Source organism: Talpa occidentalis, unplaced genomic scaffold, assembly GCF_014898055.3.
Source record: "Talpa occidentalis isolate TD23 unplaced genomic scaffold, MPIMG_talOcc4v2.1 talOcc4.14, whole genome shotgun sequence".
NCBI classification, from domain to species: domain Eukaryota; kingdom Metazoa; phylum Chordata; class Mammalia; order Eulipotyphla; family Talpidae; genus Talpa; species Talpa occidentalis.
The window spans coordinates 78,676,498-78,703,565 of NW_023601433.1; the positions used below are offsets into that span (position 1 = coordinate 78,676,498).

The following is a 27,068-nucleotide window of genomic DNA, read 5'->3' on the forward strand; positions in this document are numbered from 1 at the left end:
CTGTAATGGGCATTCAATAAAAGCATGTTGAATGCAGGGGTGTCCAGCCAGTTCTGGGTGTGTGGCTGGTACTCAGGAAATGTGTCATCTACCCAGGCCCGAGAAACAAAGACCCCCACTGCCGCCTTTCCCTTGGAAATATTTTTATTGGTTCCAAGACAACAGGGCTGAGGCGAGCTGGGGCGGGCAGAGAGCTAAGGAGGGCGAGGCTTTGCCCCAGGGCACACATGCTGTGTGGGGTCTGCTGGCGGGCTCCCTGGCCCACCCAGCCAGCGGTGGCTGGGTCCATGGCACTTGGTGCCTGGCATGATCTTTGCCGGCTTGGCACGGCGGCCTCCTCATCGGCGGGCGCCCCCCTTTCCAGTTGCAGGAGTTGTGAGTCTTTCACAGTGCGGAGGGGTGGGGGTCCGGGGTGGGCACCTCCCCGGGGTGCAGGCAGGCCCCATCCGCCAGTACATCCTGGGCTCTCGGCGTCTCCGGCAGGGGTGAGGTGAGCCCCGGCTCCTCTTCTCCCCGCCTATGGGAGCTTGGCAGTCCTGGAGGGGCCCTCTCGGCCTCAGCGGGACATCATTCGGACAAACTCTGGGAGGGGCAGAGGTGAGGGAAAAGCAGCAGTCAGGATCCAGCTCAGGACACTGCTCCAAATCACCCTGAGTTATGCGTCCCCTCTCCACAGCCATGGCCCGAGACTAGAAGGCTGTCCCCACCTCTGATCAGGCCCTGCAGTCCATCCTCTGTGTAGCAGTTAGCACCAGCTTCCTCAACGGTGTATCTGACCCTCTCAAAGCTCCCACAGCTCCCCTCTAGAAAATGCCCAATATCCAAACTTGGCCTCCCGCCAGGCCAGCCCCAGCTGACAGCTCCAGCCTCATCTTTCACCTCTCACCTGCCATCTCTGCTCCAGCTACACACAGCCCCTTTCCTGGTCAGGTGCCTCCCTCTCTCTGACTCTCCTTTCCTCCCCCCTCCTCCTCTCACACCTCTCAGGTTTTCTGAAACCTGTCTTCTCTGTCTTATTTTTCTCAACTAGACCATTTTTTAGAGCACTTTTTACAGCAAAAGTGAGCAGAAAGCAGAATCCTCATATACCCCCCAACACAAACAGCCTCCCCCTCCAACAACATCCCCCTCCGAGCAGGACATTTTTATAATCAGTGACCCTCCACTGACGCATCATCACCCAGAAACAGCTACGTCAGGGCCCCTGAGGTGGTGTCCATTCTGTGGGTCTGAACAAATGGACAGTGACGTGTACACACGTCATGCTGACGCAATGCGTGCCTTCACTGCCCTAACAACCCTCTGTGCCCTGCCTACTCAGCCCTCCCTCCCCCAGCTCCTGGTAACCACTGATTTTATTACTATCGCCATAGTGTTATTATCCAGAACATAGCCTTGTCAGACTGGCTTCTTTGCCCAGGGATACGCATTTCAGCTTTCTCCATGTCTTTTCGTGGCTTGACAGCTCATTTCTTTTTACTGCTGAATATTATCCCACCGTCTGGGTGACCACTGTTTACCTCTTCACCTACAGAAGGGCATTTCTGTGGTTTCCAAGTTTTGGCAATTAGGAACCCGACTGCCGTAAATATACTTGTGCAGGCTTCTCTGCGGAGGTAAGTTTTCCGCTTGTTTGGGCAAATACTCCTTCCTTCATTTCCGCCTGGTGGCTCCTAGTCTTATCTCAGACCTCTACTTATAGATAAGCTCCTCCTGAGCCTTCCTCCCCCGCCCTCCACCCCCCCCCCCCCCGCTGGACACAGGCGTCCCCTCTACATCCACACCCCACTGTTCCCCAACACAGTACAGACAACACAGGTGGCTCCTGAGTTCTCCTTGCTGGGCTCCTCCAGGGAGGGGTCAGGTCTCAGCACACAGTGGGTCTACAACACAGGCTGATAGAATGAATCGAGCATGCCCAGCTTTCAGGGGATGGCTATCGCCTGCAGGAGACACTACTTGGACCCAGGGTCCCTGAGGTTTCCAGCTCGGTGCACCGGCAAAGCCGTCCCTCCATCTCACCACACTCTTCTCCCCCTCAAAGGCCAAAGACTCCCCAGGAAGAGCCTCCCCATCTTTGTGTCCAGATACACTCATAGTCTGCCCCATATATATTTTGTCTTTCTGCTCAGAATGCACGTTCCTAGGAGCAGAGTCAGTGTTTTCTGTATTTTCCGTTTTCCACAGAGTTGTGAACAGTCTTTCTACAGTGTTATGGATGTGATGGTTGGGGCTCAAGCCTGGTTTTATGACCCAGCTCTGCTCTTAAGAATTAGGCAATCTGGGGCCTCCCTGGTGGTGCAAGGGGCTAAGTCTCAGCACTATGAAGCTATCCACAGCCACTGCAGCATGAGTTCAATGCCTGGCCAGGGAGCAACCCACATGGCACAACAGACCTCTCCTGACTCACCCGCTGCTCCCCTCAGCAGCGTATTTCGTCAGTCTGCCTGTTCTGTTCCCCACTCTGTCTCTGGTGAATCCTCTCATCCCCTGCACCTCTGGCCTGTAGCCCAGTTCTTGTATGTATAAATAAATCTTTAAAAAAAAAAAAGACTTAGGCAATCTCCACCAAGTTATATTACTTCTCTGAGCCTTGGTTTCCTCATTTGTAATGTCATGTGTGAATCAAGTGAGAAATATAGGTGATGTTACTTAGCACAGTGACTGGCACATTGTAAGTATAGAATAATAAATGGTAACCATTATGACTATTAATGACTACTTTAAAATTTTACTGAGGGCCTCCCTGGTGGTGCAGGTGGTTGAGAGCAGTACTGTGAAGCTGTCCACAGCCTCTGCAGTGCCGGTTCGATCCCTGCTGGCCTCGGAGCAACCCACATGGTGAGCGGACCTCTCCTGTCTCGCCCTCTGCTCCCCTCAGCAGTGTATTTCATCAGTCTGCCTGTTCTGTTCCCCACTCGGTCTCTGGTGAATCTTCTCACCCTCCCACGCATCTGGCCTTTACCCCGGCTGTTGCATAAATAAAAAAATAAATCTTTTTAAAAAATAAATAAAAAATAAAATTTTACTGAATATTAGCTATATGCCAGGTACCCAGTTATGTGGGAAATGTAGACAAAAAGAGACTGTGGTTCTTCTCAAAAACATCAGTTGGGAGGAGAGACAACTATAGTTAGTAGTTAAGGGACAGTGAAGAATGATGGAGGGGTGTTATGAAAGCACTCCGCAAAAGAGGAAGTTCAGGGTGGAGATTCAGACAAGAAGTTTTGGAGGATGTGGCCCCACTGCTGGGTCTTGAAGGATAGAATTTAACCCAGAAGAAGAAAAAAAAAAAAGAATTTAACCCAGAAGAGAATAAAAGATATCTGAGAAAAAAACCAGCACATTCAGAGGAGGGCCTAGCAGGCTCATGGAACATAAGCCTTTTGGTGTGGCTTTAAGGCAGAGCGTGAGTGAAGGGCGGTCAGGAGTGGTGACTGGGAGGGCGAGCTGTGGTGGAATCTTAGGATGCCTCAGTGTCAAGTTGAGGAACGTGGTGTTCAGAAGCTTCCTCTCACGGGTGGATGCATGAGGAGGTAGGCAGACAGATGGGCAGGGATGGATGGAGGCAAATGGGCACATGGATGAATGGATGGATGGGCAGATGGACATAGAAGGAAACATGATTGCACAGAGATGGAGAGGTCAGCGGAAGCATGTGTAGAAGTACGGGTAGGTAGAGGCATGTAAATATTTAGAACAGACGCATGGATAGCTGGGGAGATGCACACGGATGTATAGATAAGTGCATGGATAAAGAGTTGTATGAATGGTTATTTAGGAAATGGGCAGATGAAGAGATGGATAGATGAACAGAGGGAAAGACAGATGGACAGATGCACGCACGGCTGGATGGATGGATGAGTGTTGGCAGCCTGCTGCCCTGGAGGGAGCTGGGGTTCTCTGAGTGCCCCTGTTTACTGCACCCAGAGTTCCAAGACGTTAGAAGTTCTACAAACAGAACTTCCCAGAATTGACTCCTGTTCTCTGGCTTGTGCGCATGCTCCCTACTAGCCAGAAAAACTTATTCCAGCAGTAACTTATTCATCTGTATAAGCATAACACAATTGCATGCTATTTTCTTGTTCTTTGTTCATATCTTGAATAAAAGCTTGGGCTGGGAGAGTGAAAGGCAGAGCTGCTCTCAATGGCTCTCCCCAGCCTCCCCCTGCTGCAAATTCATTTAGACTCTGAGTCTGCGTTCACAGCTGAGAACGTCATGGGCTGCCTGCCCGCGTCAGATGAGTGCAGGGATGAGGGAGGATTAGAGGAGCATGTGGATGGAGGGACAGGAGCATGGAAGGCAGGGGAGAGGAAAGTTGGGATGGATTGATAGTTGCAGGATGGATACACAGCTGCAGAGCTCCATGGGCGGCCCCACCTACCTTCAAAATCCACTCTTCCATCCCCATTGAGGTCCACATCTCGGATAATTTCCTCTATGTCTCGGTGTCCCACCTGATGACCCAGGAGTTTCCTCATGGCCTCTCGCAACTCACTGGTGCTTATCTCCCCATCACCATTGGTATCAAACTAGGGAGCAGGAAGGAGGGAGAGGCAGCTACAACATGGAGACTGTCAGGTATAGGCCCCAAGGTCGAGGCCCTTCTCCAGAGTCATTGCCCCCTTCCCCAGAGGTTCTTCTTTCTAAGCTCCTTCCCCTGGTCTGGGATCCAGAGCTCAGGTTTCTTTTCAAGTAAGCACCCTGGGATTGGTATCTAGACAGGGCCCCTGCCTGCCCACTGTCCCTCACTCACCTCTCGGAATGCATCTCGCAGTTCCTTTACTCCAATCATATCTGCCGTCTCAGCCAGGAGTTTGGGACCCATTAACTCCACAAAGTCATCAAAATCCACATGGCCACCCACTGGGGACAGAGGAGCGGGCTCAGTCATCCATCTAACCATTACCCATCTCCAACTGGGTAATGGGAGCCGCCAACCCCTCCTTGACCCACTCAGTGCCAGGTGCAGGATTTAACCAAAGGTTGGACCGTGGAAAGGTGGTTGTCACAGAATGGCTCAGGCGCGCAGCCAGAGTCCACGTAAGGGAACCAACCCCGGGAGAGGACAGAGGTAGCTATGGATCAGAGAAAGGAAGAGACAGTCACAGAGACAAGGAATTTCAGAGACACACAGGCAGAAAGGCAGAGAGAGCAGAAGTTCCGGGTGCTGGCCCACCTGCTCCCGCCTTACTCTGGTGCACAGGGAAGCGATGGTTCTCAGAGGGAGGTGAGCTGGAGAACTGACCTGCTCACGACAGCTTTCAGCCAGGGAGTGACAGTCTAGAGGATAAGCCCCCAGCAGAGAGGCAAGAGCTGGAGGGTCACTTGGGGGTGGGCACCTTCCCCAACTCCGGAGCTCCCCAGAAGAATTAGATCCCATTATCCCAGGAGGGGCTGGCAGGTGAGGGCAGCCTTGTTGGCACCTCTCTGCTGTCTCACTTCCTCACTCCCTACCAAAGCTTTCCTCCACCTACCGAGAGAACTACTGGCCCTACATCCCTTCTCGCCGACTTTCTTGTCGGGGCCCAGACTAAGTCAGAGAAAGACACAGGAATCACAGCTCCCTCTGTTCGCCTCTTACTGTGGGCCAGATGTTGGGCTTTTGCATTATCCCCTCATTTACTTCCTCTTCTTTGCTCCCCTATTACGAGCCCCTTTTACAGGTGAGGAGAGGAGGCAAGTGGGTCGCCACTGGTCACAGAGCTGGGGAGAGCTGGGCCCAGTGGGCGAACCTAGCCCTGTCTGGCTGGCTGCAGAAGATCTCAAGGCCGGGGTGGGGGGAAGGCGGTGCCAGCCAGAGGGACTCACAGTTCATGTTGATCTGCTGGGACAGCTCGATGAGCTCCATCTCGGTGGGCATGTAGCCCATGGTGCGCATGCAGTTGCCCAGGTCCCGACAGTTGATGTAGCCGTCCTTGTCCTTGTCAAATTCTCTGAAGGCCTCCCTGAGCTCTGAGGGCAGAGAACAAAGGTGGGCATGACGGGGGTGGAGCACGCAAGTCTCTGGGAGCAAAGGCAGCCCAAGGCCCCAGCGCTGCCCAGAACTGTGCACTCCTCTGGCACAGTGTCCTGCCCCGGGCCCCATCCCCAGGAGGCCGAGTAGCTCTGCCCTCCTTCCAACCAGACAGCAGTGTCCCTTCTGGGACCGTTGAGAGACCCTTTTCCCTTACGGGACCAGATCTTACCTTCAATCTCCTCTGGCCGCAGTGATCTGTCCTAAAACAAGAAAACAAGTTCTATTAGCAGATGCGGAGGGCCCGGGGGTCACAAATGCCTACCCACTGGCAGCAGGCACCAGTCAGGAAGGGACAGGGCTGCAGCAGGGGCATGCTGGACTATGTCCTTGAGAAACAAAGACGTGACCTCACGTCTCCCACCGACATGGGAGATGCCTAGGAACCCAAGAGCCCCATGCAGGTTGGGCACAGAAACTCTGCATCCCCAGCCCCTTATTCCAGACAAAAGACTGCCAGGGGGCAGAGCTGGCCAGGGGAAAAAACCTGTAAATAAAGCAGGGTCAGCAGATCACATAGGAGAGAAGAGAACCCCTCAATGAAACCAGGACAAGTAGGGGACAAGGAGGAGCTGGGGGGAGAGAGCACCAGGCCAAGGCAGGCAGCCCAAGAGGAGAAAGAGGATGAGGAGTCGAGAGTATCCAGGCAGAATTAGGGCTGTGCCCTGTCACCCTGTAACTGGCCTGCCTATAGGGCAAAGCACAGGACCTTAGGGGCCACCCATGTCTCTGGTGGCTGCCAGGGTCCAAAGGATAAGTCTCCAGCCTCAAGCAGCTCCCAGGTCCCCTTGGAGAGCCAAGGAAGCCCGGGTCTAGGTATGAGAACAGATGGCAGAGGTCTCCAAAGAGCAGGCCCAGAGAGCATGGGGCAGACGCCGGGTGGTAAGACTCCCCAGGATGTCGGGACAGACAGGCATGGAACAGATCTGGGTGCCCAGCTGATCCTGCTTAGTAGGCACCAGAGCTGGCCCACAGAGCTCATCCTCCCCCAAATGTTGCAGCTTTCTGCCTTTGGGCAGGGAGAACAAAGGCAGGGGGTGCCAACCTGAGAAAGCACACCCCAGGTGTGGGCACCACCTACCACGTACACAGACATGCGGGCTGGCAGCAGTGAACGTGAGCACCCCGCTGTGCATATAGGGCTGCTCTCACCATGGGCCGGTGGGCACGGCAGCTGCTGCCCATCCACGCTACCCTGGCCCCAGGGCAGAGGGCACGGGGGAATCTGAGCATCAGCCTGAAAGGGATTATTGAGCAACATCCTGTCCGACAACCAGGCGCACAGGACACCTGGCACTCGGAAGTGGCTACACGTGGCAGGGCAGGGCTGAGCGTGTGCATGAGCTTGGAGTGGGCAGGTCACCAGCCAGCAGGCGTGCCGGCAGCATTTCTAGCGGAGTCACTGAAGGTAGGGACTCTGATGACAGTACTCACTTCTACTTTAAAAGCCTGTCACGATGATCAGAGAAAGCATTGTCACGCCTGTTCCTGGCCAGACTGGGAACTTGGGTGACCAAAAGGGATGTTTTTTGCAATACCCAGTCCCCAGTCAGTGCAAGGAGTGTGCAGAGTACACTCACCAGGACAAGTGATATAGCTATGGCAAGTCCTTGCCCAGCGTCAGGTCTCAAGCAAGCAGCTTCCCACTTTGCCAGGACCCAGCTTCACAGGTCTGGACAGGAATGAGATGCTTCTGAGTCCCACTGCAACCCCCTTCCCTCTTTCTTATATACTGGAACCAGGTTGCAGGAAAGCCAGGACCCCTTGCACAGCATGGCCCGAGTTGGTCTGGCTGAGCCCTGGTGGCTTCCAGTAGAGGAGGGACCCCCATTATATAGTAGTGAGAACCAACTCTTGGGGTGTCAGCCAGGAATGGAGCACACACACACTCTCCTCTTATGGCAGGGTGTCCAGGGAGAAGAGTTTGGCCTTTAGAATCAGAGACTAGAGCACCAAGCCCAGCTCTGCTACTTCCTGGCTCTGGGACCAGGGGTGAGCACTTCCGCTCCAGGAGCTGCATCTCCTCAACTGTAAATGGGTTCATGGCAGGACCCACATAAGAGGGCCTTTGAGAGCAACCTGAGACAACATTTATAAAGTGTTCAGCGTGTGCCATTGGATAAATGGAACCTACTGGCACTTGCCTCTGTAACGCTGTCATTATTACCCTCCTCACTGTGTCTGCTCAGATACCTACAGGGAACTCCCCAACACAGTAGCCACAGATGGTTTTTAAAATTCAAAGGGCCTCCTGGTAGCACAATGGGCTAAGCACCACACTATGAAGCAACCTGCAGCTTCTGCAGCATGAGTTCAATACCCAGCCAGCCAGAGAGAAACCCACATGGTGAAGCAGACCTCTCCTGTCTCACCTGCTTATATGCATACATAAATAAATCTAAAAAAATAAAATAAAATAAAATTCAAACTAAATAAAATTAACAATCCACCTCATCAATGACCCTAGACACATTTCAAGTGCTGCAGAGCCACATGTTGCTAGTGACTTCTGTATTGGACGGCACATAGAATGTTTCCAACATGGTCGAGAGCTCTACCAGACAATGCTGCATATTAAGTGCTATTGTTAAAGAATGCAAGGTGGGGGCCTCCCCTGGTGGTGCAGCCGGTTGAGCGCCACGCTGTGAAGCCGTCTGCAGCCTCTGCAGCGCCGGTTCGATCCCGGCCGGCCAGCGAGGCTCCCACATGGCACGGCAGACCTCTCCTGTCTCACCTGCTGCTCCCCTCAGCAGTGTATCTCATCAGTCTGCCTGTTCTGTTCTCCACTCTGTCTCTGGTGAATCCTCTCACCCTCCCGTGCGTCTGGCCTGTACCCCAGTTCTTGTATAAGTAAATAAGTAAATAAAATTAAAAAAAAAAAAAAGAATGCAGGGGGCCCTCGAGTTTCCTGAGATCAAATCCTCTGTCACCCACTAGCTGTCATCTTGAGCATGTTGCCTCTCCAGCTCAATTTCCCCATCTGTAAAATGGGGATGATAATAGTACCTACCTCTTGGAGTCTCTCTGAGGTTTAAATGAGATGATCCACCAAAGCACTTAACACAGTGCCTGGCGCATAGTAATAACTCAAAAATAAAAATAAGGCAGAATGAGGTCATCTGCTATTATTATTTCTTGCTGATGGAGTGGACTCACCAGTACTTTGCAGCCAGGAGGGGGAAACTGTGGGGAATTAGATTCACAAGTTGAGGGTTTGAGGTATACGTATAGGGAGTCAGAGCTGTTGTTTAGAGTCCTCTTCTTCCCGGCACCGCCTCATGCCCTGCGAAGCCACAGGGGCAACTTACGTACAGGCTGCCTGTTCTCAGCAAAGCCCTTGCGCAGGAAAATGCAGGCAGGGCCCAGCAGGTTGTGCATGACGGCGCAGTTCTGGGCCAGCATCAGGAGTGGTCCAGGGAGATCACCGGCGGCCGCCAGCCCCTCCTCGCTCATCTGCACCACTGTGTAGCTGGCCTTCTCCTCCGGGCACATCTTCAGCCGGCACCAGCAAATGCAAAAGAGAGGCAGGGCGTCACCTCCCTGTCCAGCTGCACGCTCCTGGTCCCAGCCTGGCTCCCGGTCCCAGAAGGAACTCTCCTCGAGAGAAGATCCTTGAGAGTCAAACAGCGGGGTTCAGGGAGCCCTCAGGATGCACAGGGCCAGCAACAGTTTGGTCCAACAGATGGGGTCTCCAGTTCTTGACTGAAATGGATACTCCAGGTAGAGCTGGGGTAATACCCCTGTGAGGCACATGTGCACATACACCCCCCCCCCCACATACATGTGCGTAGGGTCATACCCCTGTGTGTACATGCAAAAACTCAGAAAGAGAAGCAGGAGAAACAGGCAGAGGGAAGCTTCTGTTTGGACAGAGACTAATGGGGGACCTCCCTGGTGGCCTAGGGGTTAAGTCTCAGTGCTATCAGTGCTACAGCCTGAGTTCAATCCCAACTAACCCACATATGGCACAGCAGACCTCTCCTGTCTTGCCCGCTGCTTCCCTTAGCAGTGTTTTGCAGTAAATCTGTTTGTTCCCCACTCTGTCTGGTGAATCTTCTCACCCTCGCCCCCGCAACTCTTGACTACACCCCAGTTCTTCTACACAATAAAACAACAAGAGAATACTTAAAAAGAAATTAACAGAATATATCCTTTCCCAAGATGTTCCCAACATCCCAGTGCAATCCCCAGGTTGATGCAAACTCCCAGCCCCCCACACAAGCTCCTGTACTGACTTCTTTTTTTTTTTTTTTTTTTTAAATAGAGGCATGTTTATTTATTTATTTGTTTCTTTGTTTTTGTTTATGCATGCACTGGGTACAGTCAGAAGCGCGGGAGGGTGAGAGAATTCACCAGAGCCAGAGCAGGGAGCAGAGCAGGCAGAAGGACCGAAGTACACTGCTGAGGGGAGCAGTGGGCGGCAGGAGAGGTCTGCACGCCATGTGGGCTCCTCCTCCGGTGGCCGGGGAGCGGCCGGGGATCGAACCGGCGCAGCAGAGGCTGAGGGCAGCTTCGTAACCCAGCGCTCAACCGCTGCGCCACCGGGGAGGCCCTCCTGTACTGACTTCTAACCCTACCTGCTCTGGATCCCCAGTGAGGACAGTGGGAGCTGGCAACCCGGAGCAGGCTCAGCTAGTCTGCTACCCTGGAGGTTGCAAGCACAAAGACCTTGGCTGACCTAAATGAAGCAGGCAGGACTAAGAGGTGGACACCAGGGTAAAATGGATGTAACATGTCCCTTCTGAAGGGGAAGCATTACTTAACTCCAGCCAATGTTGCTGGACCTTTGGATTTAAAGGTGGGAGAAACAAAGCACACTGATGGGTCAGAATCCCCCCAGTTTGCGATTTCAAGACTAGCTGTTCTCTGCTACCAGCAATCCTCCTTCTCTCTCCCGCCCTCTCTGGCTCCCTGCCTAGCCAGCAGGGCCTCCAGAGGCTGAGACAGGGGCCCTCTCTACTTGCCGAATAAAGCTGTGCTCCCAGGCCCTGGCCAACCCATCCTCCTCCCTGACGATTCCCATGCAGCTATAAAAAGTCAGCACGGCCCACAGATCGTCCCCTTAGGACAAGAGCAGCATCCAGACACAACATTCTATTCCACCCTGGCCTCCCCAGATGCCCAGGGCCCCCCAGAATCCAGGTCAAAGCACTCTGTCTTCAGCCCTGAGCTGGGAGGCCTGCTCTCACAGTGGGGATTTGGAGCTGAACCTTCCCTGGGAGACAGAGCAGCTGAACATTTGAGGAGTCTGCCTGCGAACTCCAGAACTGCATACTCTACCCTTCCACCCTGCGGAATTCCACTATCTTCAGCTTCCTCCAGCTCCAAGAAGGCCTCGCCCAGAGGAAGACCCAAAGCCCTAGGGGGCAGCCTGTTTTCCCAGGCTGAAAGGCAGAACAACCGACCCCTCCTCTCCTGTCTTCTCACGCATCTTATCCCCAAAGCCCCACACTGTGGGGTACAGATATAGATGCCCTGCCAACTCCCTGAGCCTCTTCCAGGCCTACAGAGGAGCAGTATTCTGGTTCCTCAAAGCGGAAGCAACCTCTCAGACCCAAGGTGAAAGGCCTCCGTCCAAAGCCCAAGTTTGGTTAAGTGCAATAGGGTCAGTCTTAGGTCATTTGGAAACTTGAAGGAGGCAAGAGGACCAAGTGCTCATTCTGGTTTGAGGCCCCAAAGAGGTTCATAGTCTCTGTCACACTCACACAGGCTTCTGGGACCTGGGTTAGAGGGCAGAATCAGAGAGACCATTCTGACTGAGAGGGGTCTCAGGGGAAGCGGGGGGGGGGGGGGGGGGGGGGGGAGGTGGCTAGGCAGTGGCTTGACCTTAGGAAGTAGTGTCAGGAGATGTTTGCAAAGGCTCAGCCTTTTCATTTCTAGCTGATTCTCACATGCTTGGTGCAGAGTGAGCACAACCCAGGCAGAAGAGGCAGCAGGCAGCACAGACCCAGGGAGATAGCTCAGTATGCTGCCTTTAAAGTCAAACAGTTTTGCAGACAGATTCTGGCTCTGCCACTTGCTTGCTGTGTGACCTTGGGCAGGTCACTGTACCTCTCTGTACTCTAGTTTCCTTCTCTGTTTGGGAATAATGATGGCAACTCACAAGACTCTTGTGAGAAATACATGAACAATTGCATAGGGGCCTTGAGGGTGGTATGAGCCCAATACATGGAGTTGCCATGGCAATGACAATGATGATGACAACCATGATGTCAGTGATGGTAATGGTGATGCAGCTTAAAAGATGCCGGTGCCAGGACCTCCCCAGTGGCGCAGCGGTTGAGCGCTGGGTTGCGAAGCTGCCGGCGACCTCTGCGGCGCCGGTTCGATCCCCGGCTGCTCCCCGGCCACTGGAGGAGGGTCCCACATGGCACGCAGACCTCTCCTGCCGCCCGCTGCTCCCCTCAGCAGTGTGCTTCGGTCTTTCTGCCTGCTCTGCTCCCCACTCTGGCTCTGGTGAATTCTCTCACCCTCCCGCGCTTCTGACTGTACCCAGTGCATGTATAAACAAAACAAACAAATAAATAAAAAAAACATGCCTCTATTAAAAAAAAAAAATTTAAAAAAAAAAAAAAGATGCCGGTGCCAGAGGCATTTCCTACTGGCTCCAGGGTAAGTGGGAGAATATTTGCCAATCAGGAAAGAAGTGAGAAGGATGGAGAAGAGTTTTCTCCCACAAAGAACATACCAGTGGTGGCAGGGGAATTTCCACTGCATCTTGATGATAACACTGCCTGGCACCAAGTTGCCCTGGGAGGCTGCTGTTCTCCAGCCCATGATAGCACCTGACAGCCTGGTCCTGCCGTGTTCAGAGCCACCTCTCAGCATTCCCAGTTCCCTGGCTACCACTCAGAAGCCAAGTGGGCACCAGCCCACAGGTTGACAATGTCTCCTGGCACCAAGGGACGTCTCCTGAGTGTGGCACAGCAACAGGAGGGGCCAGCATGCCTCATGACCTAACAGCTTTCTAGCAACACAAGCTGGCCAAAAAAGCACGAAGGTCAAAGCTCCTTCTCACTGAAGGTATTTAAGGAGAAGCTGAACTCGTGAGGTGGGGATGACCAACTGCAATGAATGGGAAGTCAGACTAGCTGAGTGGTGAGGTCAGATGCAGGAATCTATGACCAACATTTCGGACAGCAGGAAAATGAGAGAGGCGGCTTATTACAGAGGCAAAAATAAAAATAAAACACCAGCTCTAGATTCACACACACAGGGTTCCAATTCCAGTTCTGCTTCTAGTTGGGACCTTAGGAAAGTTCTTATCTCTGAGCCCAGCTCCTTTCTCTAGAAAATAATGCAGAGAACTACTTGGTGGAAAAAGGGCAAGTGAGATAAACAGATATTGGTTATGTTGTAGATTTTCTGGGAAAAAAAACTACCATTGTTATCACTATAAAAAGTATGACATTGGCCCTCACTAGTGGTGCAGGGGTAAAAGTCTTAGCACTATCAAGCTATCACAAGCCACTGTGGCATAAATTCGATCCCCGGCCAGGGAGCTGACCCACATGGCACAGCAGACCTCTGATATCTCACCTGCTGCTCCCCTCAGCAGTGTTTTTCAGCAGATCTGCCTGTTCTACGACCTACTCTGTCTCTGGTGAATATTCTCACCCCCTGCACCTCTGGCCTACACCCCAGTTCTTATATGCATAAAAAAAAATAAAAAGTATGACATTGGATGGAATAAAACTTATGATCTTCTTACCTTCCTCTACAGACCCAAAACCTCTCCTATTTTCCTTTTTTCCTTTACCCCCCTTCTCAGAAAACCCAGAGTGGAAAAATGATGATTATGATAACATTGTGATGACAATAATGCAAGCTAACATTTATTGAGTTATATATTCCAGGCAGGTGCATAACACTATTTTATTCTTGTTTTCCCCATAGGCCATAAATATCAGTATTCACTTGATGGACAAGGAAATTGAGGCCCAGAGAGGTCAAGTAACTTGCCCAAGGTCACACAGCTCAAGAAGTCTGACTCTCACTCAGCCAGGAAAGGAAGATGGGTTGGGTGGGACAAAAGGACCATTCTTACTCTTAAATTCCCCTCTTCAAGCTCTGGATACAACCCAGGGGAAGGGCTTTTGTCTTCTGTTTCTATAGAGGCATGCTTTATTTATTTGTTTTGCTATACATGCACTGGGTACAGTCAGAAGCGCGGGAGGGTGACAGAATTCACCAGAGCCAGAGCGGGGAGCAGAGCAGGCAGAAGGACCGAAGTACACTGCTGAGGGGAGCAGCGGGCGGCAGGAGAAGTCTGCACGCCATGTGGGACCCTCCTCCGGTGGCCGGGAGCAGCCGGGGATCGAACCGGCACCGCAGAGGCCGCGGGCAGCTTCGCAACCCAGCGCTCAACCGCTGCGCCACCGGGGAGGCCCTGTCTTCTGTTTCTTTAGATTAATTCAGATCCATTTCTACTCTGCAACAGTGTGGGGGCCAACTCTGATGCAAAAGACTCCCCTAAGGGCCTCCCTGGTGGCGCAAGGGGTTAAGCACCACACTATGAGGCAATCTGCAGCATGAGTTCGATCCCCGGCCAGCCAGGGAGAAACCCACATGGTGCAGCAAACCTCTCCTGACTCGCCCACTGCTCCCCTCAGCAGTGTACTTAGGTCAGTCTGTCCGTTCTGCTCCCTACTCTGTCTCTGGTGGATCCTCTCACCCCCCGCATCTCTGGCCTGTACCCCAGCTCTTGTGTGCATAAATAAATCTTTAAAAAAAAAGACTCCCCTAAGAAGATGACAGATGATGGTGGGGGGCACACTGAACAGCCAACCCCAGAAGAACCAAGGAACAGTGGAGATTAAAAGGAATTTGATGTGAGCTGCTTAGCTTTGGCTGCCTGACAAACAGAAAAGCCCAAAATGTCCTAAACTGGGAGGTTGTTAAATTGGCCGAGGAAGTAGAGCGGGGCAGAGCATAGATGTGTCATCAGGTAGCCCAAGACCTGGTGAGTCACTTCACCTGAGTGGCAGGGAATCAAGTCCCTTGTTTGGAAAATGAAAATATCTGAAAGGAAAACATCCCTGTCACCCTTCCTTCCTTCCTTTAAATGATATTTATGAGTTTCTCGGTGTCGAACCACAGAGGGCTACAGGCAGAGCCCACTTGATGCAAACCCTACAGAGGTGAGTCCAGATTCACATGAAAGATGCTTTGGAAGTCATTGTTTGCTTTCCAAAAGGAATTCCTGTACAAGAATATCCTATGTTATAAAAAATAAATCCACTACAGAATGCGACTTACACTCTGTTCAACATCCTATTCCTCAAGGAAACAACCCTGGCTCATCAACCAACCTGGTCTTCATTGACATTCTCTGACCTGACTCAAAAATAATCACAGGTAGAAGGGGATGCCCTGACCGGGCCCTTCCAATGTGCAGGATCTACTTTAAAACCCACAATTCTGAAGACTTAGGGGCCGGCAGAAAGGGTCAGAGACAATTAAAGAGGGTGAGTGAACCCCTGCCCCACTACTGGCCAGGAGTCTTAGCAGCCAGGCCAAAACCTAGCTCAACCCTCCTCTAATCCAGTTCCAAGAGGTCTATCCACTTACACCCTAAGGATCTACCCTTTTCCTTTGATGGCCCAGGAGCTACGTGATTTGCAACTTCTCAAACACAGACCCCAGTGCAGTTCTAAGTCCAACTTCAGCTCCAAGCCTGAGACACAGAAAACTGTGCTCGGGGGGAGAGGTAAGAACAGGGAAACGGCTCGCGACAGAACCCATGGGAAGGGGAGCAAGCTTCAGATGCCCAGCCCTCCCTGCCCGACCTCTGGGAAAGCTGGCAGGATGCCCCAATCCCTCACCCCAGGCTTGAAGACTCCAGAAACATACCTTCCTTGACAGATTTCTCAGTGGAGACTTGACACAGTTGCCCATCCTAAGCTGAGGCAGCCCTTCTCAGGATTCCGGGGTCCATGAAGGAGGCTCCTCAGGGGCTAGGAGATCTTAGGTTGACGCCAACCCTAGCCTCCCTCTGCCTGCGCCGCTCTTCCTCCAGGACTGATCTGAGGCCTCTCTTATGCGCCTGCTCTCTTACTGTCTGCCTGCTCCTGTTCTCTGATTTTTTTTTTTTTGGTTGATTGTGTGTGTGTGTTTGTGTGTGTGGGTTTAACTTTCTGGCCACTTTCTTAAGGAGATGAAGGCAGGATGGGAGAGTGCTGGGCACAGCGAAAATCACCCAGGAAGCTGACGGCAGAGGGCAAGGAGCTGGAGAGGCTGTCTGATCATCTACATCAGATTAGAGCTGAGCCCTCTCTCTCGGGTTCATTCCCCTTCCATCAGGCCCCTCCTCTCCCGCTGCCAAATCTCCTGGGAGATTGCCTGGGGGGGTAGGGGGGGCAGAGTGGCAGCTGCAGCTGGGAATTAGGCCAGCCAGCAGACGCAGAAGGGGAAGCAGGCTAGTTTGGGCCCCCAAAGCAGGGTCCCTTGTGTGCACTCACGTGTACACACTCACACGCACACACACACACACACACACACACACACACAGAGGCACACAGGTACCCAGAGACAAGCATCCTAATTGCCCCCTGGCGATTGCAGCTGGATGGAGAGCAGGCAGCTCCAGTCGAGGATCTGGGAGATCTTGTGACATCTCCATCACACCCCATTTTTCACACTTGCTTCCTCACTGAAATGGATCGAGGCCCACAGGTGGGAAGCACAGCTGAACTGACAGCAGCAAGCAGCCCCTGCTCCCTTTGCTAGGTGCAGCCTCTGAGACCCAAAGGTGGCCCTGAGGGGGGCATAATGGTGGCAGTGCTGGCACTGAAGGCCGGGGCGAGGGCGGTGAACCGTCTTCTAATCCTCTGGCTGATCCTAAGTGAGAATTTTTCACCCGTTTCCTTGGGGTGCGGAGCAGAGGCCGCTGACAAAGTGATCTTCAAGGTCCCACGACTGGAGCTTTTTAGGCGATTTTGGGCTCATCCTCGGCCTCCAGGTTCCAGTTTTGATGTGAATTCATCTCAAACCTCAAACGTCACTTTTGAGACCTACGGTCCAAGGCAGAAGACCCAGAGAGAAGTGTCCTTGTTTCCCTGCACCAGCTTTCCCCAACAGGGGGCACCAGAGATAGGTTGGGAAGTCGAACTCCACCGGGTCCCTGATGCAGAGCTGTCGATCCAGAGGGGGTCCTCTCCCAGGCAATTTTTTTGTATAGCTCTGGCTCAGAACTCCTGTTAATAAGATGGCGGGGACACTGCCCAGAAGGTTCCAGACATTTGCTCCTGTTGAAGGAGGCCCCTCCAGAGCTCTTGATGATACTGCTGCGGCTGCTGAGCACGAAATGGTTGGACAGACAAGTTACTTAGCAGCCTTGTTTGGGCCAAACCTCTCAAGGTGGGTACAGAGGAGGGGCATCCCCTGAGGACAGAGGGAGGAGCCTAGAGGCATTGACTCCTAAAGGGCAGGAAATGGGGTGAAGGCTCATGGGAGCTGCAATGAGAAGAGTGAGCAGCCCATATATTGATAAAAGCCTCTTCAAAGACATGCTCCTTGGAAACAGCATGAACAAAGCATTTCCAAGGGCTGGCTCTGGCCGCTTCTGACTTCTTCTTCAGTTTCCTAGACTGGAAAACAGGACTTCTCCTATCTGGCTTCTAAAGCCTTTTTTTTTTTTAAAGATTTTATTTATTTATTTATACAAGCACTGGGTACAGTCAGAAGCGTGGGAGGGTGAGAAAATTCGCCAGAGCCAAGCGGGAAGCAGAACAGGCAGAAGGACCGAAGGACACTGCTGAGGGGAGCAGCGGGCGGCAGGAGAGGTCTGACACCATGCAGGACCCTCCTCCAGTGGCCGGGGAGCAGCCGGGGATAGAACCGGCGCTGCAGTGGCTGCGGGCAGCTTCGCAACCCAGCGCTCAACCGCTGCGCCACCGGGGAGGCCCTTCTAAAGCATTTGTAGGGAAGTGCCTAGCACATAAAAGATCCTTGTTAAGTAATTACTAAAACAGAAGCAACGGGGCCTCCCTGGTGGCACAAGGGGTTAAATCTCAGTACCATGAAGCTATCCGCATCCACTGCAGCATGAGTTCCATCCCCAGCCAGGGAGGTGGCCCACATGGTGCAGCAGACCTCTCCTGACTCACCCACTGCTCCCCTCAGCAGTGTATTTCAGTCAGTCCACCTGTTCTGCTCTCCAGTCTGTCTCTGGTGAATCCTCTCACCCCGCCCCTCACCTCTGGCCTACACCCCAGCTCTTGTATGCATAAATAAAATAAACCTTTAAAATATAAAATAAGGGCCTCCCCGGTGGCACAAGGGGTTAAGACGCAACCTATGAAGCTGTTTGCAGCCTCTGAAGCATGAGTTTGATCCCTGGCCAGCCGGAGAGCAACCCACATGACGCAGCAGACCTCTCCCGACTCACCTACTGCTCCTCTCGGCAGTGTACTTCGGTCAATCTGCCTGTTCTGTTCCCCACTCTGTCTCTGGTGAATCCTCTCACCCCCACACCTCTGGCCTGTACCCCAGCTCTTGTATGCATAATCTTTAAAAAAAAAAAAAGTAAAAAATAAAATAAAACGAAAGCAAGACGTATCATTTGTCCAATGTTTATGTGCCAGGCACTGTGTATGGCTCTGGGAATGTTGGGGAACAAAATAAACACGACCCGTGCTTTCAGGGAGCTACAGCCTAGCAGGAGGGCAAGAAATTGAAGAGCCATGGATATACTTTTTCAATACATTTCAGGTAAATGCTACAAAAGGGAAGCACAAAAACTCTGAGAATGTGAGATAGACATAGTCTTGGGAAGGGTGGAGATAGAGAAGGCCAGTAGACAAAATCTGCAGACTCCTAGCAGAAAAGCTAGAGCTCACCAGGGACCCAAGAGGGGAGAGAGGTTTGACTCCAGGTACAAACTCAATTTATATTAACTAGACAGTGGCCCCATGAAAGGGCAGTGTGGTGTAAAACAGAGGTTCTCAGCATGGGCTGCAGATCAGGATGACTGGGAGCTTCCCTAGAGGGAGCTTCTGATTTCTAAGTGTTCATGAGCTCCAGACATTGGTGCTTAATACACCAGGTAACTGTAACCTGCAGCCAGTGCTGAGAACCACTGATATAAAGGTTAAGAGCTTGCAATGCAGAGTCAGACCAACTTGGATTCAAATTTTCCTTCGATACATAGCAGCTATATGATCTTAAAGAGCATATTCAGGGCCTCCCCGGTGGCGCAGCGGTTGAGCGCTGGGTTGTGAAGCTGCCCGCAGCCTCTGCAGCGCTGGTTCGATCCCCGGCTGCTCCCCAGGTCCCGCATGGCGCGCAGACCTCTCCTGACACCCGCTGCTCCCCTCAGCAGTGTCCTTCAGTCCTTCTGCCTGCTCTGCTCCCCGCTCTGGCTCTGGTGAATTCTCTCACCCTCCCGCGCTTCTGACTGTACCCAGTGCTTGTATAAATAAATAAATAAATCTTAAAAAAGGGGGGGGAGAGCATATTCACCTCTCTGAGCCTCGGTTTCTTTCTAAAATGGGTGCTTGTAGGGTAAGTTAAAGATATCAGGCTTTTCTGCCCTCCCGCCATCAGGATAGATGATGGATCCCTGCGGTCCTGAACGCATGCCTGATGGCGGGCACCTGGAGCAGGGTGTGGGCCTAGCTAGATGGGACTCACCTGGGCTGAGACTAGGCTTTTAAGGGCGGTGTCACGGGGACACCAGCAGAAGCTAAGAATGAACGGAAGCCAAAAGAAGAGGAGAAGCAGAGAGAAGGCCGGAGAGCCCAGATAGAGTGAGGATTTGCTGGGGGCTAGGAGGACTGCCAGCCTCCCGGCCCCCCAGCACCCCTGCCTGCCATATGCCTGGTGAACCCCAGTGGCAAAAGCCACTGAGGACTCTGACTCCTCCTTTACCTGGTCTGCTGGATCAGAAAACCTGCTCAGTGCCCTGTTCCTATCTGTAGGGTAAGGTAAAAGGTATCAGGCTTTTCTGCCCTCCCGCCATCAGGAAAGATGATGGATCCTCGCGGTCCTGAATGCATGCCTGATGGCGGGCACTTGGAGCAGGGTGTGGGCCTGGGTAGATCGGAATCACCTGGGCTGAGACTGGGCTTTTAAGGGCGGCATCACGGGGACGCCAGTAGAAACCGAAAGAGAAGCCGAGAACGAACGGAAGAGCAGCAGAAGCCGAGAGAGAAGCAGAGAAGGCCGGAGAGCCCAGATAGAGTGGAGACTTGCTGGGGGCTGGGAGGCCTGCCAGCCTCCCTGCCCCCCAGCACCTCTGCCTGCTGTGTACAGGGTAAATCCCAATAAAAGACCTGCAAAAACCACTGAGGACTTGACTCCTCCTTTACCCGGTCTGCTGGATCATAGAAAACCTGCTCAGTGCTCATTCCTAACATTACACTATCCCTACAGTCCTCTAACAACACTAACCCCATGGGGCTCCTGCGAGGAGTCTATGAGATCATACATGAGATAGACACATCTAGAAATGCCCCTTTCCTTGTGTGGCATGGTCTGAGAGGGCTGCAGTGGCCTCCACTCAGCAGGGCACTCACTCAATCTAACCTGATGGCTCCTGCCCCCTGCAGGCCAGCCCTGAGCACAACACCCACTTGTCGACCTTGGAATAGGCTTCTGTCCTTGGAAACAGGAGCCAGGAGACAACAAAATCAGGCCTGCGTGGAAAAGGCACGAACTTTGAAGAAATCCCATCTTTCTCTAATGAGGAGGGTGCTGGCGCTAGCTTGCACCTTAAGGACATCTGGGAATTTAGGGATTCCTACTCAGAATTTGCTCAAGCTGTTTTGGGCTGGACAGGTGGGTGGAGTGGTGGTGGTCCTAAGTGAAGGGAGGAACTGGTGATCTTGAGGGGCAGATGGCTTGACCTTCAGCAGAAATTTTTTCAAAGATGCACTGGTGGAGGCTTCTCTAAGGAGCAAAGCCTACTGCCCCATCCCTATTCATGGCGGCAGCAGCTCCTGGCCTCAGCAGCTCCTGGCCTCAGGAAGTTCCACTTTGAGTTCTGGAATGGAATAATAGGATCAAAGGGATAAGAAGGATAAACCCGTTACTGATTATTCCTGATTAGAAGGGAGGTTGGCCTTCAGCCCTGATCAGTTCTATCGCCAGTATTTGAACTTGGATGACAGCCCACTGCTGAGACACTTGGGGAAAGCTGGGTCGTAATATGAGAGGTGCTTTGTAGAAGCTTCTGACAAATAGGAAACACTCAGAGAACTTCCCAGCAAGCATCATGGTGTGGTTCAGGCAGGCAGTTTGGAGGCACCCAGACCCCAGAACGGTCTTGCCCTTTACTTATTGTGTCACCTTTGGGCAAACCCCTTCCCTCCCTCGAGTCTGGTTCCCCATCTCTAAAATGCGGGATAAGTCCAAACTTCACAGGTTGCTATGAAGATAATACAACGAAAAAGACACCTCATCAAATGTTCAGGGGGCTCCAGACAGAGGTCTTAAGTACCCTTGTTGCATCGCCAAAACGTAGAAGCCAACACAGGTATCCTAGGAGGGTTCTCATCAAACTGACAACTGAAGACAAGTCACTCCTATGCCCTATGGTTGATGTTAACCACAAACTGACCTTTTCTTTCCTCTTCACAGCCCCAGAGGAAATGCAAAGGGTGAGAGCAGAAGGGAGAGATTTGACTGGGTGAGTGTGGGCAACATACTCAGCTCTCATCCTAGGAATACAGGCCTTGATTGTGATTGAGTTTGTTAGCACCCAAACCACCACAGTCTCCCTCTCTCCCCTGGTCTCCCTCGCTCCCTGGTCTAAATTATAGGAACTAAGAAACCTCTGAAGTCCAGGAGCTGGAGATACCACTCATTCACTCATTGACTGAGAAAGGGTCTCAGTCCTGCGATCCTGCTAAGTGTAAAGCAGCTGGGAAGTGAAGTGGGCCATCCTACTCAGATGAAAAGAGACATCTTTCAAACTTGAAAAGGGGAAAGATGAGATAGTGCATTTTATTCGCATTTGCCTTCTCTACAAGGTGTTTCTTCCCAAGCTTAGGGTAAGGAGCAGAAAAACTGTTCTTAAAATAGTTTCCCAAGATCCAATGCCAAGAGATGGACCAAGGCATGCCTATTCTGAGTTAATATCCGACATCACTTCTCTCTAGGCAGCTGGGTGGCATGTCCTTATCTGGCCTCAAAGAGGAAACTGGGGAAGGTACTTTGTCATTCAGCTCCTTCCTTTAATTGCCTTTCTCACCTGGCTCAGAGGTAGCTTTCATACCCTCATTCAGATAATCACTCTATTAACAATAATAATAATGATGATGATGACGATGATGATGATGATGATGATGACCACGACAGAGGCAGTCCCTACCTAGCATCCACTCTGAGCCAGGCTGTTTGACATTCCTAATCTCCCGTAACCCTGTAATAGCTCTGTGAAATAGTTTCTGTCAATTAACTTTCTGGATGAAGCGACTCAGACCAGAGAGGGAAAATAACAGGCCCAAGGTCATGGAAATTGGAATTGACAGAGCTGGGAGGGGAACCTACAGCTCCGTCTCCAAGCCGCCATTCCAGGCCTTAGCATCAAAACCACGTCCTCTCCCTAGAGACAACAAGGATACTCCCTGAGGCCACTGGAAGAGTCCTAACACCTTCCCCCACCCACATAGGAGTCTAGCTTGGTACCTTCAGCAGCACTTTGAACCCGGGCTCTCCCTGACTCTATGGCAAGCGGAAAGAAGGTCTGACACACCCATCAGTAGTTGAGAGACCATAACAACAATAATAGCAATTAACATTGATAGAGTCCTCAGCTCGGGGCCACTCACTGGGCCAAGTCTGCTCTATCGCCATATTCCATTTAATCTCCCTATTTTGCACGCAAAGAAATAGAGGCTTAGTGAAATGAAACCATTCACTTAAGGTAAATAAATAAACTGGAGAGAAATGAAAAATGTATCTTCCCAGGGCTATATTTTGCCCTAAGCAGAATCTATCTGAAAGTTTCTGTATTCACAACTTCCTCTCCCTTCTCTGGGTCTCAACCCTCTTTCTAAGGACAGAATTCTCCATTCAAAGAGAAAGGGAAGGAAGGACTAAATCCTCTCTGTCACAGGAAACTGAAGACTTAGGCCCAGAAGTCTCAGGCTGGGTTGTGTTTCTGCTGCTGGTGGTATTTGGGCAGAGGCTTAAGGCCTGTCAGCAGGAAGCCCAAACTGACTCTGCTCAGCTTGAAAGAAAAAGTCTGCAGCTCCAGAGAAAAGAGCTTCCAGAGGGAGGTAGTAAATATTTGATGGGGACCTCCAGTTCTTTCTGACTCAGGTGACCCTGGTGACATTTCAGAACACTGGGCTGGAGAATATTCTTCATTTAATGACTGAGAAAGTTGAGAGTAAGAAAAGCAAGTGGCTAAAACGCTCTGAGCTAAGAAAGGGTCCAGGCAGGCAAATTGTGCAAGACTGGAAAAACGGCTTTTTTTCTACGAGCAAAGTCAGACCGCCAGCAGACTAAATAACCAGAAAGTGAGTGATTCCGGGCCAAGTCTCTGCCCTTCCAAACTGCTAGATTGTAAGCTCCCAAGCAGCCAGAACCTCCGTTACCTGGTTCACTGTTGTCTCTCTGGCACCTAGCAAAACATTTCATAAATGGAGGCGTGGGTGTCACCAATTCAAAGGCATTCAGTTTGCAACCCAGACCCATTCCACAGGCCACTCCCACCCTAACACCCGACACCTCCTCAGCAATTCATAAGCCACTGCGGTGAGGCTCTCCTTAACATGTCACTGCACTGACTCTCGCAGCTCTGGATCTAAACCCTCTACTCGGGAGAACTGCTTCCAACTAACTCGACTAACGAGGGCTCCCCGGAGGAACAAAGTTACACACTGCTGCCCTATCACCCCACCACAGCAGCCCAGTGCAACCTGAATTCATGTGCAGCTGCCTTCATGTCAGACCTCCACTGGCATCAGCCACTGCAGAGTAGTATTTTGAAAAGGACTGTGCAGATCTGAAGCAAAACACACCGGGCCTCCTTGGAATGTGGATGCAAGACCAGCCAGGAGCTTGAAACAGCTTCTTTATGCTACATCCCAGCCCAGAAGCACTCAGGCCTCCCTCTCCCCGACACACCACACGAACACGCTGAGCAGACCTCTGCATTACACGCGCCTTGGCTGCCGCAGAACCGGCTCACTGCTGTGCCAATGAGTTTGACTTAATTATGGACTCAGACTAGAGGAAACCGGACTTCGTTTTGGAGTTCACAGGTTCCTGTCTGCTGAGCCATTCTTTCCAGAAGAATGCTCCCAAAACGTAGGTCTGGACTATGACTACAGGGCATTTTTTTAAGGGCAGATGCCCAGCATCCTGGGGCCCTTGAGAGAAAGGCCTAGAGGAAACATAAGGAGCCCGTGGTGACCCTGAGTCACCAACTGACCTTAGAACACACACCAACTCAGGCTGGGGTCTCTGGGTGTCTTACCTGACAACTGCCGTCCTGTGACACCCCTGGAGCCACAGCCTTCTTCAAACACACTAAAGTTCTAGCCTGAGCAGCCACAGCTCTGTACAGCACTTCTTGCCTGTCCAGACACTTCTCTTTTCTCATACTGTTGAGTCTCTAACTTTCCCACGTCTTTGGGGCCGCTGAAGGTCGTGGCTAGGGTCCCTCATCCCCAAACAAATCTGTGAGCTCCCAGAACGCCAAGCAACCCCCAGACTCCAAACTCCCTGCTCTTTCAGGCCCTTCACTGGCGGTTCTGGCCACAAGCCAGGGGGGTGGGGGTCGCGGCACTGCGCGGAGCGCCCCTCCCTGACCCCTGCCGGTCGCCTGGCAGCCCGTGGAGGTCGCGGGCTTCGGGACGGCGCGCCCCGGCGGGTGGAGGGACGCGGGCGGCGCGCCTCCCCGCGGGGCCCGGCGCGGACAGCGCCCGGGGTGCTGAATCAGGCGGCGGGCGCGGCGCGGGCCGGCTCGGGCTGGGGGGTCGCGGCCGCGGGAGGCGGGTGCGGGCGCGCAGCCGCGGCAGGGTCCCGCGCGCTTTTCCCGGGAGGCGCGGCCCTTACCTGGCCGAAGGCGGAGCTGAGCATGGGGCGCAGCTGGCGGAGGAACGGGTCTGTCTCGGACGCGGCGGCCGGAGGGGAGTCCCCGCGCCCCGGGGCTCGCAGCGCGCCCCGGAGCCCGAGCGCCGGGGACAGCCCCCGTTCCTCCCCGTCCCCCCGCGGGCTGGCGGCCGCGGCGGCGTTGGCGAAGGTCGGGACGCCGCGGCCGGCAGCGCCTCCCGGGGCCTGCAGTGCGCCTGGGGGAGCCCGCGCCGGCTCCCCCGCGCGCCCTCCTCCCGCGGCGCCGGCCGGCACAGGGGCCTCCGCGAACTGGGGTCCCCGGCCGGCGTCGGCGTGCCCGGGCAGGGGCCGGCCAGCCGGCGGCCGGGCAGCCCCGGGTCCCGGGCCGCGCCGTGGCGGGGCACCCGGCTGCCCCCGCTCGCCGCCGCCTTCAGCAGCGACGTCTTGGACTCGCTCTTGGCGATGTGCGAGCTCATCGCGGCGGGGCCCGCGCTCGCATGGCCCGGCGGGGGTGGCGCGGTGCGGCGCGGCGCCGGGCCCCCGGCGGGCAGGGAGCGGGGCGCCCGGCGGGAGCCAACCCCGAGGACGCGCTGGAGGCGGGCACCGTCCCCCGGCCGCTTAAATGCGGCCCCGTCGCCGCCGCCCATGTGACAGCGCAGCCTCTCCGCCCGGAGCCCCGAGCTCCCCGCGGCCGGCGGTGCGGATCTGGGGGGGCCGCCGGCTGTCCCCGGAGAGCCCACCCCGGCTCCCCGGCGGGCCAGGTACCGCGCGCCCCGCCCCTCGCCCCGCCCCGCCCCGCGCGCGAGGAGCCCCGCTTCCGGGCGCCCCGGCGGCGCTGCGGCGCGGCCCCGCCGCACAGGAGGGGCCCGGGAGGGCGCCGGAGACGCCCGGGCCGTGGTCGCGCCCGCGGCGCCCCCTTCTCGCGCCTGGGCGGGAGCGACAGTGGCCCCGAACCGCGGAGCCTCCAGAAATGCAGGCGGGATGCGCTCCCCAGGGGGTACAACTTTGGCGCTGAGAAGAAGATGCAGTGGGCTGGAGACCCAAGCAGGGTGAAGCACTCTGCGGGAGACAAACACAGGAGCCAGAAGGGCACGGAGGAAGAGAAAGCCCCCTGGGTGGGGGTGAGAGGGTGTGCTTTAGGCGCTCCCAATACCACGGAGTGGACCAGGGTGACCCTGAAGTCAGCCAGAGAATTGTCAGTCCTCAGAACAGAAGTCAGGTGACGAGTGTATGACTAGGGCTTTGCAGGGCCTCTGATGATCAAGTCTCAGGTAGGAGCCAGTGGCTGCCCCTCCAGGTCTTGTCACCCTCTCACCTTCATGCCCTTCTAGATGTTAAAGACATGCCTGCTTTGGGTAGGCAGCCAGGGACTCACACAGGCCGGGTTGGAATCTCCAACCCAGCTCTTACCCACTTACCATCTGGGTAATTTGGGCAAACGGCACTGACCTCTCAGAACCTTGTTTTTCTCTTCTGTGAAATAACTTTTTGGTCACATCAGATGACACCATGCACATAAAAGGCCCAGCCCAGAGCTTGGGACGGGACAAGCGGTTAAGCTGGTACCTCTCTCTGCACCATAGGAGGCTTCAGCCACTACTCTTGTTTAGTGGGATACTTGAGGTTTGAAAGGGAGTGGCCGTGTGAAGCTCGGCCTGGCTCTTCCTGTCTGGGCTGTGGCCCGGATGCTGTGCTAGCCTGAGGCTAGTGCAAGTCACTGCTAAGCTTCCGTAGAAGGATAGATGGACAGAACGCCAATATGCTGCGTACAATTCACTTGTGCCAGGGGCTCACCCTTCTCACAACTGCCTGCTTCTTTTACATACGCATATGCAAGGAACCAAGAAAAACAGGACAGGTGGAGAAAGCAATGCAGAGAGACCAAGTGAACAAGAGGGTTGGAGGCAATCTGCCCTAGCTCACCTGCAGAAAGGGACTGAAAGCCGCTCAGGGCCCTGTAGTTCAAGTACTGCACCAAGCAGCAGCCCGCAAGCCTCCAGCTTGTCTGCTGGGATGTGGGGGTATAAAGAGCCCACCCTCCCCGAT

At 53.6% G+C, this 27,068-nt stretch overlaps 1 protein-coding gene across 1 annotated transcript; it reads right to left on the bottom strand.

Annotated features, from left to right (window-relative positions):
- Positions 1–131: 131 nt before the first annotated feature.
- On the bottom strand, positions 132–25,669 carry CABP1 (calcium binding protein 1). Its single transcript, XM_037511036.2, is given in 7 exon segments — positions 132–582; positions 4,386–4,533; positions 4,758–4,867; positions 5,813–5,956; positions 6,190–6,220; positions 25,026–25,177; positions 25,180–25,669. Coding segments are annotated over 7 exon segments (1,101 nt in total). The 3' UTR covers positions 132–556.
- Between the last annotated feature and the right edge of the window lie 1,399 nt (positions 25,670–27,068).